Source organism: Rhipicephalus sanguineus, chromosome 1 (genome assembly GCF_013339695.2).
Source record: "Rhipicephalus sanguineus isolate Rsan-2018 chromosome 1, BIME_Rsan_1.4, whole genome shotgun sequence".
Classification (NCBI taxonomy): domain Eukaryota; kingdom Metazoa; phylum Arthropoda; class Arachnida; order Ixodida; family Ixodidae; genus Rhipicephalus; species Rhipicephalus sanguineus.
Window position 1 is genome coordinate 99,830,359 of NC_051176.1, and position 21,725 is coordinate 99,852,083.

The 21,725-nt window shown below is 44.6% G+C and overlaps 1 protein-coding gene across 1 annotated transcript in view; it reads left to right on the plus strand.

Annotated features, from left to right (window-relative positions):
• LOC119394422 (cytochrome P450 4C1) overlaps positions 1–21,725 on the plus strand; it is an 83,499-nt gene that overhangs the window by 40,144 nt on the left and 21,630 nt on the right. Inside the window, exons 2-4 of the mRNA XM_037661726.2 lie at positions 9,198–9,307; positions 11,669–11,757; positions 16,098–16,291. Of these exons, the coding sequence (XP_037517654.1) occupies positions 9,198–9,307; positions 11,669–11,757; positions 16,098–16,291 (393 nt within the window). The remainder of the gene's footprint in view (positions 1–9,197; positions 9,308–11,668; positions 11,758–16,097; positions 16,292–21,725) is intronic.

A 21,725-nucleotide genomic window follows, 5' to 3' on the forward strand; every position in this document is an offset into this window, starting at 1 on the left:
GCTTACGTCCGTACGTCGGCGTGCGTCATGACCTGGAACACTTGTTTTGTTTTTGTTGAAAGCGCGGCTTACTTCCAGTGCGATCACGAGCGCACTGGCGTAATTCAGCAGTGTTATTCAAGCACTGGCCCGGGCACGTCGCGGCACGCTGTGGCGGCCGTGGTCGCAATGCAGCTCACGATGCTCAAATCAGCCAATGACAGTGTCCCTGTGTGTTTGGGTATATGACGCAGATGATTTTGGGTATAAGGTATCATTTGCCGAGAGAAGAGCGAGCGATTTCCCGCTGACTTTGTAATTTAATTGTAAATTGCACTCAAATTACGGCACGCAAGCGGGCATGTCACGAGCTATTTTATGGTATTTCGCGGGCATCTGCAGTACGCAGAAAAACACTAATTCTTAGTAAATAGAAAGTCAGAAACCGTCTAATCAGGAGTGTTTTAAACCGATCTACAACTCCCTATAATAGGAAAATTTCGCCCAGCGTCGTTGCTTTAGAAGTTAGGTAATTAATGTTACCTAATTAAGCAATTAAACAGAACACAGAAGCAGTGCGACTTACTCCATGCAATAGTCAGCAACATGCATTTGGTCGCGTCGTCATAAAGTGCGTCGGCATATTTTGAAACTCTGACTGGAGTTAGCTGGGGCCACCTGCATATCAATATAGCAGCTAAAAAGTTCCAAATTTTCTGTTTTTTTATGGCTTATTGAGGGCGACGTTGTTGGTGATCTCAGTGAAAAGCGCGGTGCCACATTGCAGTCCGTCTCTAACGAAAGTTCACTTTGGATAAATATGTTATGAGTGCGTATAAACAGCTGAAACAATGTTGGAAAACCTGCAAAGCTGCTGCTTGCATGGATTGTTTTAGCCACCTCTAAACCGCACTTAACCCAGCGGTGCGTACGCATGGTGGTTGTCGCTATGGTTCATCGCCAGGCACTCCACCTCTAAGATGTCACGGTGCCCCCGTCTTTAGAAGGCCAAGCCGAGGAGCCAAGTGTTCTAAGTCCTGTACTAATCATGTGTCAGTTCCGATTTCTCTTTTCAGTTTCAGTATCAAAAATGACCATTTTGCGAGCTTCCGTGACGCCATCACTTATATTTCAAATGTCACAATTTTCACCACGGGCATAGATACACTCGCTAAAACCATAGCCTTAGTACTTAGATTTAAGAGCACGTCAAAGAACCCGGGGGAGGGGGGGAGGATTTACTGTTAGACCATGGAAATTACTGTTAAACCATGGGCTTCTTAGCCGGTCTAAAGTTTCATTGAAGTATATCTATAGGTCTTCAACGGTCGACAGCAGTGGTAAGTTATTTAAATAATTTTTGGGGTTATATGTTCCAACACCACCACGTTATTATTCGCGCCGTAGTGGGTAACTCCAGATTAATTCTGGCTGCCTGGGGTTCTCTGACGCGCCCCTAAATTTAACTACATGGGTGTTCTAGCATTTCGCCCCGGTCGAAATGCGACCGCAGTGGTCCTAGAGCTCAGCAGCCCGACACCTTAGCTGCTAAGCTACCAATCCGGGTATTGTGAAGAGCGGTACTAATAAAATGGACAGAAAGGAATTATGATGTATCTTAGACCAATTTCATCGCCATTTACACTTTTTGAAGGTTCGACAACTGACACGCACGAAGAGGGGTAAGGTTTAAATCAATCGCGATGAAGTGGACCAACTATAGCTCGTCTCGCCATCTTCTCGAGGCTACGAAATAATATAACCGACCACTAGGTGCCGGTAGAACCACACCCAACCCGGCATTCCATATATATCTACAAGTGACGTGGTAATGAAGGCCCAGGAAACGCGTAGCAATAGCATACACGGAGTGCGCGAGGCGTCCACACGAATTTACGTAGCTATACACGGTTCCTTGAACAAGGCAGCTGAAACTCGCCTTCGGTCAAACCTTCGAGAGGAGCTCCGTTAGCACGTACTGCTCTTATCTAACTGTATGTTTTCCATGCACCACTTAGTCCTGCTTCTTCGCAGGACTATTAGGTGCAATTTTTCGCAATTTGGAATAGTATTTAGACTTCGCCCACGTAAATATAACTGACCACTTTTTAGTACTCATTGAGGATGCCTGCCTTCAAGAGCTCTGGACAACCAAAGAACGCTCGTGTACAGACTACATATCTTCCTCCAAGTGCGACCCTGTCAGGGCAGAAGGACAGCATGAATGTTTTCGGAGAATTGCTCCGGGAAAGTTTCGTTTCCTGAGATTTTGCAGAGATGCGCTTTTGCCACTGAGAGGAAACCTAGGGCTTTCATTGAATGGCTTTCTTACGTATGCAGGGCACTCTTCTTACGAACAGATATCGCTTTACGGTGTCTCACAACCGTGAGCCCCTATGTGACCCTGCGGCCTGTTTTTTTGACGAAATATGCCACACAGAGACGCGGTATTTGCACTCGAGTATCGCCGATATCCGTGTCATGGTGGAAGCGTCCAGAACCACAGGCCTTTCTGACTTTCGTTTATTTCTTGCGTTTTAAAGTGCCATTTATTTGTTTTCGCCCATTGCGTCACGCGCCACGTTACGAAACTTAACGTATCGTAATAACAGAAACCTCGCAAAATCAGACAAACCTGTCCATGAAAATGTGTGACGGCTGTGAGAGTAAGCGTAAAGGTCCTTTTTTTCCTACCCCATAAGTCACAACTTTTTCAAAGCTCAAGTGAAAACGAATTATTTTGTAAATCATTGCAGGAACGACATAATGTTTTATGCGTTAATATGTTTCAAATGTGGCTTTATCAAAACAAGGAGCAAATGCAAGGTTAACATACACTTAACGCTTCTAGGCTGATGTCTTTTAGCATCACGTTCACCTACTGTATACGTGAAAGGAGCTTTCCTCGTATACGCTTTTCTGGCAACGTTTGCCTACATAAGCCTACGTGGAATAGGCCGCGCTGACCTTGGGTGGATGCTAACAAGGATGTACTCTTTGTCTGTAAGAAAATTATTTTTGCTTTTGTTTCCGCCGCTACTCTTAATGCTGCAAACATGCACATCATTAAAAAAAAGCCTACCCGTTTTTCTTGTTGTACATATATATGCGCCGGGAGCCATACATATCCGGGTATAACAAGTATTCGGTGAATGAATAATCAAGCTTTTGTTGCGTGGTGGTGGTGATCATGTTTCCGTGCATAAGGTTAACCTCTCAGACCTGGCTAGCAATCGCTCCTCTTGAACGTTTCGTTCCACGTCACCATGAATGACATAGTACAGTCTGTCCCGCAGAAATTTTAAAAGAATGCGAGACACTTTCTTGCGCGCTATCCGCGGTCCTTCTCGGAGGGATATCTATTCAACACACACTTGTGAAGAAACTTTCATATTCTCGTGCTGCCTGTAATCCATCCCTTTAAAAGTGGAAGCGCTTAAGGATCCCGATGAAGTGCTCTGTATCGCGTGCTTCATTGCACTCAGCGCTCCAAGGAGAAGCAACGCCATTAACTTTGATAATCCTTGCAAGACTGCAGACCGATGCCGTTCTTACTCTGTATACGGTGCCTTTCCTGTGGCTAATTCCCTTTACAACCCAGGGCTCGCGCGGTGACTTCCGAAGCGAACGATTGTCACAACGAATTATATCTTAAGGGAGTTGTTGATTTACCTTGTAAAGTTGTAAAGGAGTACGTCTACTTAGGACAGGTAGTAACCGCGGAGCCGAACCATGAGAGTGAAATAACTAGAAGAATTAGGATGGGATGGGGCTCATTCGGCAAGCATTATCAAATCATGAATAGTAATCTACCACTATCCCTCAAGAGGAAGGTATATAACAGCTGCATCTTACCGGTACTTACTTACGGAGCAGAAACCTGGAGACTTACAAAGAGGGTTCAACTTAAATTGAGGACGACGCAGCGAGCGATGGAAAGGAAAATGATAGGTGTAACCTTAAGAGACAGGAAGAGAGCAGAGTGGGTCAGGGAACAAACGGGGGTTAAGGATATCATAGTTGAAATTAAGAAGAAGAAATGGATATGGGCCGGCCACGTAGCACGTCGGCAGGATAACCGGTGGTCATTAAGGGTAACTGACTGGATTCCAAGGGATGGCAAACGCGTGAGGGGGAGACAGAAAATTAGGTGGGTAGATGAGATTAAGAAGTTTGCAGGTATAACGTGGCAGCAGAAAGCACAGGACCGGGTTGATTGGCGGAACATGGGAGAGGCCTTTGCCCTGCAGTGGGCGTAGACAGGCTGATGATGATGATGACGATGATTTACCTGAGCGGTCGCTGTCGCCTGCCCTGAAAGCTGTTCTTTGGCTAAGGTATTTTGTTGGCGGTGACACCAACATGCGAAGGTATCACTTCGATTGTTATACAAATCACATTCTGGCAATTTGGCAAATGATTCCAGTGAACAGCGACACAACTTGTTTAAAATAATCACACAATACAATTCTTTAACAGCCCCGTGTGTCAACCAAGCAAGTCGCTCTTACTAAGAGACATTTGCTCGTTGAAAGCTGGCATACTTCAGCAGACGCAATACGAGGGTTACTTGAGATCCAAATCTGTTCCAGGCTCAGGTCTTCCCTGTTCAAGTACTTGGGAAACTAGCGGAACAATTCTCAAGTGTGGCTACGTTACGTCTTTGCCGAACGATGTATAATTATTTGATTGCATTCGCAACGAACGCAAGTCCTTGATACTATGTGTTGCAGAGAAATACAGGGAGAATAAACAGGCCGTAATCCTGCTATGAATAAAGGCAGAATGGAAACTAAAATAGAAAAAAAGAGGAAAGAAGATCACACACACACACACACACACACACACACACACACACACACACACACACACACACACACACACACACACACACACACACACACACACACACACACACACACACACACACACACACACACACACACACACACACACACACACACACACACACACACACACACACACACACACACACACACACACACACACACACACACACACACACACACACACACACACACACACAAACGCGCGCACGCACTTTTTACAAGGTATTTCGCAAGCAATCAAAACGCGAAAACGATTAGCTTTTCTAGGTGAAAAGGAAGTGATGAAGAAATGGTACGCGTAAGATTGCGCGTTCTCGCACTAATGAGTTGAGAGGCTTTGGTCGGAGCAGGACATGCTGCAGCGTTCCGCTATTTCTGTGGGTTACGCGCTTTTATAGTATTTATAGATGCAATATAAACACATCCAAGCACAATCTCATGAAGCTCTTGCTTTCTTATCGTGGACTGTATGCTTGCCATGCGTGGAAAAGGGAAGCAGTAGGGTGAAGTGATAGCGAAACATAGCCTAGGGACACCTGAGACACGACTCCTCTAGGACGCGCTCACAGCATAAGGGAATGCGCTCGCGAATCAGGATTCCGATTCGCGAGCGCATTGGCACCAATACATGTGCATATGCAGTATTCACATCCGCGTTTACAAGCCCGCGCAGATCAGCAACAACTGGCAAGCGTTCGTCACTGTTAGTTGGAGCCTCGCACTGCCCCATTGTTTGGCGGGACGTTTTTCTTCGTTTTTCTTTCTCAGCGGATCACGACACACAGAGGGGCAACACATGGCGGTTGAAACAGGCTTGCTCCGCTACACCTTGCTAAGAGGTTGCGCCTGCCGCTCTGTGAAAAGGATGCATTGTCTGCGGTCTCTAATCACCGTCTAAGAAGAAAGAAGCGCAAGACGACCCCTGCCTCTGTGATTGTATCGTGCCCAACCTACGCGTGTTTCTGCGAAAGCTGCTGGCAAGCGAAAGAGAGCCCTTCTTAAACTTGATGACATTTTTTCCGTATAATAGTCGGGCACGGGAATCTCTCCTCGGCATTGTTCGACGAAGAGAACTGAGCCAAGAAGGAATTTGAGGGGCGCGGTGGAGGTGACTAAGTGGCCTCATTTTCGCAGATGTTCAGATTTCCTCTTCAGTGACACGTGCAATTTTACCTGTATACAAGCGATGCTTACAGAGAACGCATATACTTATAAGTACTCTTCGAGCCAGTACTTTTGAAACCTGCTATGCTCACTGGCATCGTTATTAGAAAAAAACAAAAACAAAAATAAACATTGTCTCACTTCATCAGCTCAGGGAAGTGGTCTCTTGTTCCCTCCCAGTATTTATGCAGTTTTAACATCATCAGCCTGATTGTATGTATACTACAAGATGAAGGAGCATACGCCAGCGATCTCTAATTACGCATGTCTTCTGTCCGCTCATCCTATCCTATGCTTGCTGAGTTAGTATTCTGAAATGCAAATAGGATTTCTCCGATTATCATGCCAAATTCCAGATAGATGAACGATCCAGCTTCCAATGTGACGTCACCCACCCACCCATTCACCAACCCACCCACACACACACACACACGCACACACACACACACACACACACACACACACACACACACACACACACACACACACACACACACACACACACACACACACACACACACACACACACACACACACACACACACACGCGCGCGCGCGCGCGCGCGCGCGCTCACACACACACACAAACGCATACAGAAGCGAATGACGTCATGACAGCGCACATCGGTACAGCGGACTAACACATATAAACATAAATAAAGATGTTAACAGCGTTCCGACGGCCGGATTTGAACTCGGAGACTCTAGAACCGAAGCTGCATGCTATAACCACTACGCCCATCAGGCGAAAATAAAACGCCTTTAGGAATGTCGCGCGTGCAACTAACCGCGTTCAGACGCTGGGCGAGCTGTGGCGTTGTACGGAGTTATGCGGCGACGGCGTTGATCTGATTAGCACAAGAGCAGGGGCTCGAATTGAGGCCACGGCGACGGCACTTCGATGGTGGAGAAATGCAAAAGCGCCAGTGTACTTAAATTTAGGTGCACGTTAGGGAACCAAAGCTGCGCAGGATCAATACATAGTCTCCCACACCGTCGTGCCTTGGCGCTTAACACCCCACATTTTTTATTATACGCCTGCCACCTTCCATCGCCTGCCCAGTCCATTTATTCCGTTTAACGTAAACTACTATAAAAATTATAGCGGTTTTGCGTCACAAAACCGCGACGGGTTTATGAGAGACGCTATTGTGCCCTCTAAGAAAAAAAAAAGCAAAATATATTTGACTCTTTTCTGTCAGTCCTGACTTGCCACGTATACGACTCTCTTTAAAGAGACACGTGAGCATTCTTTCGGGATCATTACACTCTCGTAGAGGAGTCGTGGGGCCCAAAAGTTAGTTAACGCGATTCCTTAAAGAGAGTCATTTGCGTGGCTAGTCAGAACCCACCTAAAAGAGCAACACTTACTTTTTGTTGTTGTTTTTGCTTAAATTGTAGAAGGCTGTGGCAATTTCGAGCACCTGGGTTATTTATAATGCACCTCGACCTTATCACACGGGCCTCTAGCACTTTTTCCCTCCATCGAAATGCGGCCACGGCGGCCGGGATTCCACCTCACGGCCTTCGGTTCAGCAGTCAAGCACCATAACCACTAGACCACAATGGCGTAGTGTTTAACGCAAACTAGAGTATAGGCCACCCACGCTAACTATATACAACTAAAGTTACTGTATTCCGGTGTCGTTATGGAACACCTATCATTTTTCGTATCATTGTTCGTTGCGCCGTCGTAGCCTCTTTTATTACTCTTTGTTACGTCCAAGTTCGTGCCCCATATGTCAGTACCAATAGAATATAATAATCATGGACTTTACAAAGATAGTGGTAGGCTGCCAGTCATGCCTTGCTGTAATGCCTGTAGTGTACGATTGAACCTATTTTTTTTTATTGTTTCTGTAAACTTTCTTCACATGAGTCCAGTAAATACGTCACATCGACAAGCATGACTGCTACAGAGCTCGTGTTATTTTCACGTTTAATCATGTATCAACTTGGCCAGATTTCTACCTTGTTGCAGAAATATTTTTTCGAGGAGCAACTTCCTTGACCCGAGCTGGGGGTTGGGCGTATATAGTGTTGTCGAGTGTCGCTTCCATGCTTGGTAAACTGTTGTAGAATGAAATACTGGGAGTTGCACATGCCTCGTGTGCCAACCGTAAGCGACGCTGCTGTCACTGGGTCAGAATCACTCAGCAAACTTTTGTCGAGTAAGATGAAAAGTAACAATAGACACAAGGTGTTACCCGTCGATATTTAACTGTTTTTGAACCATGGTGAATTTAAATACAAAATATACCGCCCATTTTACGTTGAAGCAGAAACGATTTTGTCGAGAGAATTCTGACATATTATTTTTTTTACGTCGGACTACTGGTAAGCACTTTCGAGGCAGAAACACGCCATTAACACTTCGCATGCAGCGACACCTGTAAAGCAAATAACCTGGAGACCCCAAGATAACACTTTTAGTAGGATAAGTATTTAAACCACCGTCGAGCACTCATCAGAGGACGTGAAAAATCAATAATTTATGTAGGTCCTACGAACCGCGGGAGTCGAGACTGCAGGAAAAATTTTGCCGGTAACTCTCTATCCAGTTTGATTTGAGGTTCCGCAATACATTTGCCAGTGAAACCTCCACGTGAAACTGGCAGTTGTGTGTGTGCAAAACGTGCGTGTGTGTTTGTAATGACAGCACCAATACGACGATCACGACGCTCGAATTACAGCGACGGAATTATTAATTCACCCCGGCCATTGGACGTCAGTTTGGCATGTTGGTTGTTATAGATGCTGCAATCCCTTGATATTTCATAGGTACTAGGCGAGTGTGAGAGAAAGACAGAAGGTGACGACATCAGCAAGTGTTATACTACAATCCTACGTACTAATTCCTTGCATATTCCGTGTGAGCTGGTCTATTTTAAAATGACTCTTGGATTTTATTTTAACTGATCCGTACAAAACTCTCTTCGCAAGAAATAATGCTCCATGTGTCGAGAAACATGGATGTTTTTTTTTCTCCTGTTATGTTATGTTACACATTGGGGGCTGTGGAGAGATTGAAGCATAAGATGACCATCCTTGGTTCCTGCATTTGTCTGTTGTACAACAGCAAAGCTAATTGTATTAATAAATAAAAAAATTGTTGAATCAATTACGCACATCGGCACCCCTGTAGGGAATTGACTGCACGTCGTCCTTTTTATGCAATCTTGTTTTTTTTTTTTTCCGACGCAGAGTTCTCGCACCTGCTGCGGGCTTTATGCGAGATGTACAAGGACCGGACATTCAAGGCATACCTTGGCTTTTCGCCGTTCGTGATTATACAAAACCCCGAAAACGCCGAGGTGAGTTTACCGTCAAGCAACTATGCACATCACATGACCTGCTGATCTTTTTAACGGCGCGAGCAACAAGTGACGCTTTTGTTTCTGTTCCAAGCGCTGCCGGTCGAGCACTTACTTTCGGTTTTACGAATATTCGCAAAAAAGTCTTGCAAAAAATAAAACTGGTGCCAAATAGATGTTTCTGGTTCAAGTTAAGAGTTATATTGGATACATGTGATATCGGAGCCTAAGCTTATTTAAGAGAAGGGTCAGTCAACTGTCAGGAAAATTAATGAAAATTAATAGAATGATTCCTTTGAAAGAGCAGACAGTTTTCTTGTGAGCAGCTGGGATCGTTGCGGCAGCTGACGGAGCAGATCTCAACCACGCGCTTCTTTCTACATGGCCTCTGAGATCCGCGTCAGCAGTGCGACGAAACACGAAGTTGCCTTTATGCATGAAGTTGCATGAAGTGCCTTTACGAGACACCTATGTCAGGGGTTAGGGTCACCTTCAATTTTTATTCGACGGCGCTGATTCGCCCTCATTGAAACGCGAAGTAATGGCATGGCCTTTTAATGCGTTATCTTATAGGTGTGCATAAAACTGTCATTATCTGCCTGCCCAAACAACTTTATTCCCATGGTTGTTTTCTGAGGTCTTTCGCTACGCATAGCGACGTTAATCTGCATTCGAATGTTATAGGCAGTCTGATGGAAAGTCTGCAATTTTGTAGTCATAGTCTTTTTAGATGAACTTCTTGGAGGCGTCTTGCAATTTTCTGACGTCGTGCCTAAGGTCAGATGGTAGACCAGTTTAGTACGATAATACGGCGGCTATTTGGCTGTACACGAATGATTGCGGCCTGCCAGTATTATCTCACGAGCTAGATCTTAGCACACTTGTGAAGCTGAGCGACCGCTAAATGCAAATGAAAAACTAAATAAAATAAGATAATAAGAAAGAGGGGCGGGCCCGGAGATCAGGTTTGTATGACCATGGAAAATTGCGACTGAAGTTTCAGCGGCAGCCGACGCACTTCTCTGTTTAGGCTAAAACCGCTTTCCAGAAAAACACGCTTTCCGGTTTCTGTGAAAGTATTGCGCAGGCTTTGTACTTCCTCCTCGCCGCGTAAGTCGTTGCGCTTGCGCCAGCGACCTCGAACGTGGAGACAAATTTAGCGGACTCAAGTTATTGCATCTGAATAAACAAAGATAATTAAAGAAAAAAAACGAGAACAAGCCTGTCGGGTCGCCGTTATTTTTCTGTAGTTAAAAACAAACCGAGAGTGTTTCCTTGCTGTGACAATTATAAACTGTATTTCGCTGCTTGAAAGGGCGTTTTGCAAAAAAGATATGTTCATTCAATGAGATGCAAACATTCCTATGATAAAAGACGGCAGACACGCAAACACGGTCACAAGAGCAACACAACACAAGACAACACCAACTCCGGGATTCCGCGCCAAGTATGGGATCCTGGCGTCCGGCGTTGGGATCTTGTGTCCGCGTTTGCGAGGCTACCGCCTTTCATCACGAATGCCTACCGACTAGCTCAGCTTTCTGTCATCCTAAAATTCCTATGCATAGGCCTGCGCACGGTTCCACATAGGGGGGGGTGGGGGGGGTGGGGTGAAGGTTCACAGCAGCGCCCCCCCCCCCTATTAAGTCAATCTATGGCGCAGATTTTGCGCCCACCCCTCTCTTAAGTGACTAAGGGGGGTGGCCGCCCCCCGTGCGCACGCCTATGTTCCCGTTGTAGCCTTAGCTTTTAAAATTGCACAGTATGTGATTATGTGCCCTTCCTGATGCACACTCATGGTACGGAACACCTCCCTAGTTTTCGGTAATATATGACGCTTGTCACTCATCGCCCTCTTATCATCAATAGTTGTACGTCAGATCAGTCCGATTTGAAGCCTTGCCATCGCCTCGAGCACAATGGTCTTTTCATGCTAGCTCCCCTTTTCAGCATCATGAGATTTGATTCAACCTTTTATGTGCTTGAAGGTATACCAGTAAGCATAACGGTTATGTGGCGGAGAGACGCTGTCACAGTCTCCCACTGAGACTTTCCGGTGGCTCCACTAATGCGTATAATGATAAGGTTGTCATTATTTTCTTTATTTTCCGCTGTGTACATTCCAAATCAATTTTGTTAACGTAATAGATACTGCGCTGAGTTCCACGCGCAAGTATTCCTAAGTTTTGCAATATTTGAAGGTGCTTCTAATAGGAAGTTGTGTGAACGGAAGGGGCGAGGGGATTGAGTAGAACTGTTGTAACTTAGCTCGTTGCAGTCATACCAGAACAGCGTCGCTATGCTAATGCTTCCGTCTTTTAAGTCCACACAAAACTTCTCGCTTGTCCGCGCTTGACGCAGGTCCTTCTTTCGAACACGGAGAACCTGAGGAAGCCCTTGTTCTACACTTTCACCATACCATGGTTGGGACCAAGAAATATGCTTTATATGTGAGTCAATGCCAAGAACGACGCTGTCTGTGCTCTATGTTGCCAAGCCCTCTGGGATGCTGGGCGCATGCATACAGTGACAATGTTTCAAATGTTTTCCATTACGCAGCTTAGTCAACTCGGTCACCTTGTTTCTCAGATACGAGATTATGAGGAATGTGTACTAGAATCGATTATTCCATGGGGCTGTTCCCAAAAATGGCTTGCGAATTTTGGAGCATACTCAATTAATGATTTAACGGTAGAAAGAACGCCCGAGTGCGTAAGTTACAGCTTCAGACGCGTGCCCGAACGTTCAATCATTAATGTGGAGTCGAATGATTTCCAGATTACAAATAGCAAGGAAATAAGTGACCTGAAGCGTTTCTCCCTGACGCGATAAATTGAGAAACCTTGATCATTTAGCTTCACTCGAACGCTTAGTAATGGCAGCAAAAAAAAAAAAAAAGAACGCCCATTGCGATTGAACCTGACTTTACGAAGTATGAGCAACTATTCCCAGTTGTTGTAAAGTAGCATTTGTTATATGGCAACGAGTGTGTCCATCTTGTTATGTTGCAACAAGAAAGTCCATGTTATGGCTCATGCTGTAACCAATGTCTAGCTAATGTTGGTAGTGTGTCCATTAGTTGTATATATGCGTGTGTGTTTATTAGTGTATTATGTTGCTGTCACCGATTTGATCTATTGTGTAACTATATGTTGATATCTTACCCTGTATGTTCTTGCTTTTTGTGTAGCACTTATATTCGGTAATTATTTCTCTTTTATTTACTAGCTACTTTATTGTTCATTCTCCCCACTCCCCCATGTAAAAGCTTCCCATGAGGGTTTGTAATTTTGAATTTTGAAAGATATTAGAGGAAATAAAAAATTGAAAGACAAGAAGTCATTACGATGAAACAAAAAAATAAGAAGAATAAAGTGCATTGACAGCCTGACAAGGACTTCAATCACCAAAAATAATTAAAAATTGTTATAGCTCGTGCCATGGATCTTCTTTACAATATCGCAGTAACATTCCTTCAACCGTGGGCGTGCTAAAATGAATTAAACTTATGGAGTGGTGAATGTAATTCTCAGCTCGAGGCAACGCGCGATAACAAAAGCACATAGTTACCAACTACAATATTTAATATCATTGACGTCTCGGAGTGCGAGAAGAATCGTAATAACAGATAGGATCAAACGTCCCAGACCAACACATTGGCTATTAGAGACACAGTAGTCAAATGCTCCAATTTACTTTGGATTGCTTGTGCTCCCTAATGCGCGACTGGAAGAACGTGATTTCTCTTGTGTCACAATGATGAGTAGGAAGTCCTTGCAATGGGATTTTTTAACACGAAAGTCTTTTATGCCGGGGTCCACCAAGTACTTCCGTTACCGGATATGACGTTCATAAAATGGACGCCAACGGGTGAGAAAGAAAAAAATAGCCGCGTATCTGCGTGCTTCGCTGCAAATGTCGTCGAAAGACGACAGTGTTTGGCCGGCCGTACTACACGAGTCCTGGTCTCATTCGCGGCCACCCATGATGCTGTTGTCAAACCATTTCCGTCCTCGCATGATAAATGCAGTGGGGGTTTGTTTGAACAGATTTAATTTTACCGCATTATCACTGCTGGCATGCCATGTGTTCGTACTTCCACGACATGTCAGCAATGTTTGGGTCTCGCGCGGTACTGTATAGCATGATAGTTTGCAAAGAAAACCGGCGGTGACCAACGCGACCGGCGGGGACGCCGGCCAGCCCGAACACGCGGTTCGGCGCGATGCGCTGAAGGAGAAGAAACGTCCGCCCTCAACGAGTGCTCTCCACAAACTATCTTATTTACACGTCGCCTGGGTAAAAGAGGAATGCCAGAGCGGCGCCCCCTGTCATTCGTACAATGCAATACTGAACCGAAACCGAAACACAACATGAGCTTGTGCAGAGGGCACGGAGGAGGACAAGTTTCAGCGCAGCTTAAGAAACTAGGGTCTTTAAAATTGCGTACCTATATATTTTCTATTAAGGGAACACACCACCTAATACTTACCTAATGATGTTGCGCCTCAGATATGCGTAACATTTACTTTTTGATCGAAAACGTTCACAAGTAGGAACAGCCGTACCAGTTCAAGATGGGTGAGCGGTAAGCAAGTGGTTCAACTTTTGCCGGGTGGCTGAATCGAGTGACGTGCCGACAAACAGAAAGACAGACCAAAATTTCTGCGTTTAAGTTCCCCAAGAAAGACTATCGCCTTTAAAACCAAGAAAAAGATCCGCCGCTGGGAACTGAACCCACGACGTTGCGGTCGCAACGGTAAGCGCCCTACGCTAAACCAACTGAGCTACCTGGCAGATGCTGGACACCTCACGAACGCGCCTTATATCTTTCGCACATTCTCTCTCTCACGGTGCTCTCTGTTGGCGGTGTAGGTAGGCGGGCGGCGCGGGGTGGTGCCGCCGTCTGTGAGAGGTCAAAAGAAGTAATGCGTCACGATCGGCACTTACAAGCGCTTACTACGAGACTACGCGCGATATCAGAGGTCATGGTTAAAGCGTCCCGACACCAGCAGGGACACTGGCCGCGCTGGCTTCGCCGAGACAAACTAGACGCAGTTACGTTCTTTGCCTTTCGCTTCGTGTCAGCGAGCGCCGGCTCATCGAAGTAGTGCGGCGTCCACATGCACCAACGGGATTTCTCCGCCGCCGACTACTTCGATTGCGAGAGTACCGACTAACAAAAATGCTGCAATACGCGTTGCAGAAAGGACACGATTTCGACGGGCGAATGTCGTGTCTTCGTGGAGCGAGACAGAGGCCAGCGGGACGCATGCCTTTGCGGCTCAAGCTAAAAACCTCTACGAACTAGGCGTCAGCATGGGTGCATACACGCCAATCGGTGCTATAGCTGCCAAACACGAATAGACACTGTACAGGCTCTCATACATCACTACACGATAAGCACGAGTTCTGTGTAGACACGTTTCACTTTTGTGTTATACCGATTCCTATGACGGAGGGATCAGCCATGTTTTTTTAACACGAAAGTGTTTTATGCCGGGGTCCACCACGGCTCTGCTGACGCATTTCCGTCACGGATATGACGTTATAAAATATAAAGACTAACATATGGCAAAGAAAAAAACTAGAAGAATAAGTTCCGTCACCTGGAATCGAACTCGCGACCTCTCGATCCCCAGCACGCAGCGCGAAACGACTGCGCCACAAACGGCACGTTCTTCGCCATTCTAACGGCGTGCTATTTATATACACCACTTACCAGCGGCGGTACTCAGAGATCAGGGTACATCAGCGTGTTTTTGTTATCACTAGCGAGATGGCGCGAGGGGCTCGAAGAGCGCGCTTTAATTGTCGTCACCCCCCCGCGTTGAGATGAGCGTGTGTCTGTACAGGGCGTGGTCGCTCTTGCGCGCGCGCTTATCTTGTACGTCTTGCGCTCTCACCGCAAGTTTGCGTTCAAGTTACAGAGAGCACGAAGGTCATGTCGCTCACCGCAGCGGCCGCTTTTGCGAAAGGAGCGCGCTGCTCACAAACGAATAAGCTACAACTGTGACAGTTCGCGCTCATCCTGTGTATACTTGTGCGTTCGTTTCATGCGTCCTCATTTGTATTTGACCAGCGCGCTTTAACTGTCGAGCTGTGACAGTTGTTTGTTCGCGCTCATCCTGTGTATGTTCGTTCCGTGCGTCCTTTCTGTTTGAGCAACGCGTCGGAAGTTTCGAGCTCCTTGCCGTTCTTCGCGTGACATTACAACTTGTCGGGGCGAAACAATGCGCAACAAACGCTCAACTACGTCTGTGAAGACACGTTTTACTTTCGTGTTAAACGATTCCTATGACAGAGGGATCAACCATGTTTTTTTTTTTTCACCAAGGCTTCATCATCAACAAGCTTCTATGTTAAACAGGATTTCTCGTAAACTAAGATACCATATGACGGGCGTATAGAACGTTAACACTGCTTACTGTGCCGACGTAGGTTCTTCTTCGTAATACATGCCCACTTAATTGAAGTTCGCCATACGCTGATTTCGACTGCCACAGTGACTGGTCTAACACACATAATAAGGCTTGTGGGCAAGTCGAGAGCTACAGTCATTGATAATATTCTGATAATAAATGTAAACGGCAATCAAGTCACTATCCCACTTCTTTCTTTTGTTTTTAATTTTTTTATTGGTCGTATACGTAGTACACGATTTCAGACTGCTATATTTTACAAAATGAAGCATTATGTTGCAGTCCATCTCGGCTATTTTGAAAATGGGCTTTCCTTATCACGCTCTTTTCGAGTAACCGTGATCTGTCTCTCGGACTTTCTTACACAGCGCAGGGAGCGTGTGGCGTTACAAAAGGAAGTTCCAGATGCCCGCCTTTCACTCAAAGACTCTGGAGAAGTTCACGGGAGTGATAAACGAGCACGCAGACAGCATGGTTGAGCGCCTGGAAGAAGCGTGCGCCAAGAAAGAGCTGGCTCCCATACAAGAAATTGTCAAGCGGTGCAGTCTGGATCTCATCGGAGGTATGGCCCCACAGCGGCACACCAGTAAAAAGAAATATTTAGTTGTATATGGTAGTGCGTGGCAGTTTATACAGGATGTTTTTTTTTCTTTTATTTATTTGCTTTGTTTTAGGATGCACATTCTAAATCAAAATTCCACGACAGCCAGGATCCTGTTGTCGCACACAAACTCTATGTAGAAGTGTAATACTTCACCGCAGCTAAAGTAGCATTAAAGTGACTAAAACAAGAAATCTTTCATTAACTTTTTTAATTAAAGACTTCAGGGAAGTTGTTTATATTGGAAAGTTCCACGCAGTCACCATTTATGCAATACGCATTTTGCAGAGAATACAAAAGTTACACGAAATTTAAGATCCTCATAATCGAATTTTAATGGTGATATCGAAACTGACCACACCCGGCGCGCAGGACACGCGCCTGCTCTATATTGCCAGACGGGAACTACTCGGGACGAGAAAGCGACGAAATATGAATCCAAAGGCGTCGACGCAGAATTTATTCAGGAAAAGCGGCAAGCCGTCTGAAAAACACAACTAGACCGCTTATTCTTTGCGTGTGGTGCATGGTGCTTATCTGTTTCTTAGGCTGTAAAAAAAGTTCGAAAAACTCTTTCGCCTGTTTGCAACAAGAAACGCCGCAGTGGCTGCCCCCAGGTTTATGCTGTGCAGAGGAAGAAAAAGTGGATGTTGCGTTTTTCTTTCGCACAGCTCGAAAGAAACAGATAAGCACCAAATGTCACACGCAAAGGCAAGGCGGTCTGGTCCATTGGTGCAAGTGAGATGGCTTGCCGTTTTTTCTGACCATCTTCATTCCAATTTCGTCACTTCCTCCTGAAGGGTAGTTCCTGTCTGACGTAACAGAGTGGGTGCATTTTCTGCGCTCCGGACATGGCCATTTTCAATATCGCTATTAAAATTTGATTATGAATATCTCAATTACGTGCAACTTTTGCGTTTCCTAAAAAAATGGTTATGCCATAAATTGTGGCGACCTACAACTTCCCCATATAAAGAACTGCCTTCAACACAACAATTAAAATGTATTAAAGGAGTTTTTGTTATTAGTCACACCAACTTAACATTAGCAGCACCTAAGTCTTTCCGCCACGGCATAGAGTTTATGTGTGAAAACCACAGGAGCGTGATTGATAATTTTTAATCTAAATCTGTATATTCAAAAGAAAAAAACGACACCCTGTATATAGTCCTCCTATTAGCTGCACGCAGTGTGTGAAAACGACAAGATAATATGACACTTCACTGCTGTGAAGTTATCGTGCAACTAGTGCACAGCGCAGCTGAACAATCAAGAATAAAATAGGTGGTTGTGAGATATATGAATGAATGCATGCTAAATTGTAAAAAATAAAACAAAACAACCATGCCGCTGCCCACCACTCTCACGTTTGCTGAGGGACTACATTACCAGATTTTAGTCACACCAACTTAACATTAGCAGCACCTAAGTCTTTCCGCCACGGCATAGAGTTTATGTGTGAAAACCACAGGAGCGTGATTGATAATTTTTAATCTAAATCTGTATATTCAAAAGAAAGAACGACACCCTGTACACGTAGCGTAAAACCCCGTGCTGCCGAAGAAGAGAGGTGCCAGTTCCTATAAACAAAGCATAAGAATACTGAGGGATTCGAAATCGGCCACGCCTTGTCATTTCCTCGGTGGCAGCTCCGTAGGTAAAATGTGCGGTTACTACGTGGCGCGTTTAAGAAGTTTAGTCAGTGTGCGTAAGTGGGACAATTTCGTGGGCTTTCCTTACGACCAGGAAAAATATTATTGCACACTAGGCTGTAAATTAGGACGTTTCGTAAACGCGCACAACTTTCTCCTGATAATCTTTTCCTATATTTAAATAATCTTTAATAAATATACAAATATATATTTCAAAACAGCCAAGTGGGTTATGAGGTAGTACCTATCCACTACGGCATACGTATACCGAAGTGGATAGCTCTGGGTTGATTTTGACCACGCCAGATTTCGTAACCTCAACCCGCAGGACAGTGCTCACGCACTTCGTTCCCATCGAACTGCGGCCGCTGCGGCCGACAGTCACAGCAGTGACTTGGTGCCCAACCGAATAGCAACAGAGTCATCATAGTGGATCATTACCTTGTATCTACCAGGTAGCTTAGTTTCGTTTAATTTAATATAATGTTACACGGAATACAAGAACTGCGTGTCTTGACTGTAGTGTGGTTAACAGCACCCTTTTTAGTGGCTTCTTCCCAGCACACGCACGCAAAGATTATTAAACCTTCGTTTTATCGATCACTCAGCATATCGCTAAAACCTTTCAAGATCTACTAAACAAAATATGCAGGTACTGTTATGCTCTAATGCAACAATTCTTTTGTAAGAACATCTTCTGGCGGAAGGTACACTCTTAATCTGGTTCCACATAAGTTCCAGCTAGTAAGTGGAAATTTTTTGCGAAAAAGTTCCCCTTACTAAACATGAGTCCCAGAAAAAAAAAACTTAAAATTTGCGGAACAGCGTTTCAGTTCTTTCTCATTGGACGATATGCGGACAGCGTTCCACTTATTTATTACCTGATTTGGAACGATGTTTCGCATATAGTTACTGCAGATTTACCCTTATACGGAATAAAACAGGCATGCATTTAAACCAAATCCGAAGCGTGACAGCGCAATGCAAATGCCACAGTCTTTACTGCGGTCCTTTTCATGACTATGCAAACGCTTTCATTGATGATATTCCACACTCTGATAGCATGGTTTTTCCAGACTCACCTGAAAATGAAAAAAGCACAATGAATGGCTTACTTTCTGACCATCACGTGGCATCAATTTATGCAGACCATGGTTAGCGGCACCCATATGCCTGGCATAACTAAACTGATATGACACTTAAATCAGACAAGTCAGTATTAAATTTTCTTATAAACTTGCTGTATACCTGAACTGACAACTCAGGGGTTTTTCTTTTCAGTATATGATAAGGACATTGAAAACCGTTGTTTTGCTGCCGTGTTGCGCAGGCATGTTTTTGTGGAACACGCATGTACTTGCGATCCATGAAAACGTGCCTGCGCATGTCTATCACATTATATTCAAGAATAATCCCTGCGTTGTCAGTTTTATACAGCAAACATATAAGAAAATTTAATGCTGACTTGTCTAATTTAAGTGCCGTATCGGTTTTGTTATGCCATACATACGGGTGACGCTAGCCATGGTCTGAATAAATTGATGCAACGAGATGACCAGGAAGTCATACATACATACATCGCGCTTAAAAATGGCAAGGTTTCATTTTCATGGCCGTGCTATCAGAGACTGCTGAATAGCCCCAATGAAAGCATTTGCCAAGTCATGAAAATGACCGGAGTAAAGACTGCAGCATCAGCATCGCGCTGTCATGCGTATGATTTGGTTTATATGCATGCCTACATTATACCACACCAAAACAAATCGCAATTCTGCACAACATATGTAAGGATACAACTGCTATAGCTTCTGCTATTGCTTTATGTTGGCGTGGTCTGAAAGCAGAAGCTTATTTCTGAAGCTCCCAACTTCATGAAATGCGACTCACAGAACAACAATAATGCTAAGAAAGTCTGCTGCTATTCTGGCTAGCAGTAAAAGAAAGATGCAAAATAATTTTGCACACTTTATTCCACGAAACACTCTTTGGCGCGTGGTTAGGTGTAGACAAGTACAGTTTATATAGATAATACAACACCAGCCCCAACACACAAAGAATAAGCCTTAGTAGACAACAATACAGAATGAAATCTGTGAGGCAAGAACATCAATACACTAGGAATAAACTGGAAAGCCAGAATAAATAAAAAAACAGCTGTTGACATCCAGTATTCAGTTTCATCAGTTATTAGTTATCCATAGTTGAGAAATTGTCCAGTTGACAATAGAGAAAAAAACATCTTCAGAAACGGAAAACTGTCGCTGCGCATAAGGCGCTCGTCAGGATGTTAGAATAAATTTTGCAAGAGGTACTTGAATGGTACATAATATGCCCGAAAAATTTTAGAGAACTATTGGGTTTGACGTAAATTCAGTTCTCTTAATACAAACATTTTCGTGCTTTGTAATGTTGAAATTAGGAAATATCAGAGCCTTTTTCGGGCCTTTTAGATAAAACAAATTTGAAACACCTTTCACAGTCGCATTCACGACTGTTTTTGAACATAGATGCTCGCTCTTAGATAGCCGACACAAGTTCGACATCATGTCCCCTTGACTACGCGTACGAATATTCGCTTCTAATCAAGAGCCGAAATTTAAGCCATTTATATGGCTTTCTTTAAATTACAACCCGCTATATTACGTCTACGCATAAATTTCCTCGTGAAGTTGTGCAGGTCAATCGGATTCTTCGTAGTGCGTCTTGTAGCGGCTAAGTGCAGAAAAAGTTGCCTTTTAAATGACACAGCTGTATTTCTTAAACCGAGATTGTATCCTTTGACATGCTTAGCAAAACGACTGAACTAATATCACGAAAAGTCAAATATTTTCACAGCTACCTGAGCTATGGGGCACATGGAAGTAGCAGTTGGTTGTGGTGCCGGAGCTTCGCTCGAGAGCTGCGTTGCCATGCGGTTCATTTGGCTACCTGAGGAGCCTTCACCATACTGTGTTGATGCCGGAAGGCTTGTTTGCATGGGCGACATCAAGGTCTTCCGGAAATTGAAGACATCATTCTATGTGTTGAAGACAAATAGAAAAAGAAACATTGATATGTTTCGTAGAACCTAGATATGCCGGAAGCTGCGCACTAGAAGTGATTTTTGTGAGAGAAATTAGTGCGAGCGCCTTCTGTAGAAATTAGACGATAGTTACACCACACGACACTGTACCAAACAAAGACGCCCAACACTACCTAGTTGTTAGAGACGTGAGCATGCGGCATCATAAAATGGCTGTGCGCGGTGCCTGCTAGTTCGTCATACACTGGAAAGACTGCCGAGGCCAGTCACTGATGCAAGAAATGCATTTGGAAGATTGTTCTTGAATTGTACTAACTCGCTCACGCGGGCCATCCGTGCAAGCGTGCCATGCCATTCATTAAAAATCTCGTAAAAGGCAGTGTTTTACACAGGCAGTGTTTTACCAAGTCCGAGATTTCTAAGCGGAATCTGACACATAACAGCTCTGCATGGCACACAAATTATGCTTATGACAGGCGCTCACGTATTCATGCAGCCTGCTAATGCACTCCTAAACTCTTCGTTTCGTTGCGGTCGCATAAAATTTCAAGCCACACAACAAAGGCAGAGCTGAAAGCCAGCGACGAGAATGGCGCACAGCATGCAAGAGTTCGCGATTTGTTATCTGCCTTGCCGCTTATTTATAAGCAGTATAAACACTCGCCTGTCACCTCTGTAAAGTGACCGCAGGATCAAAAGTCCGAGGCGTCGAAGGCAAACT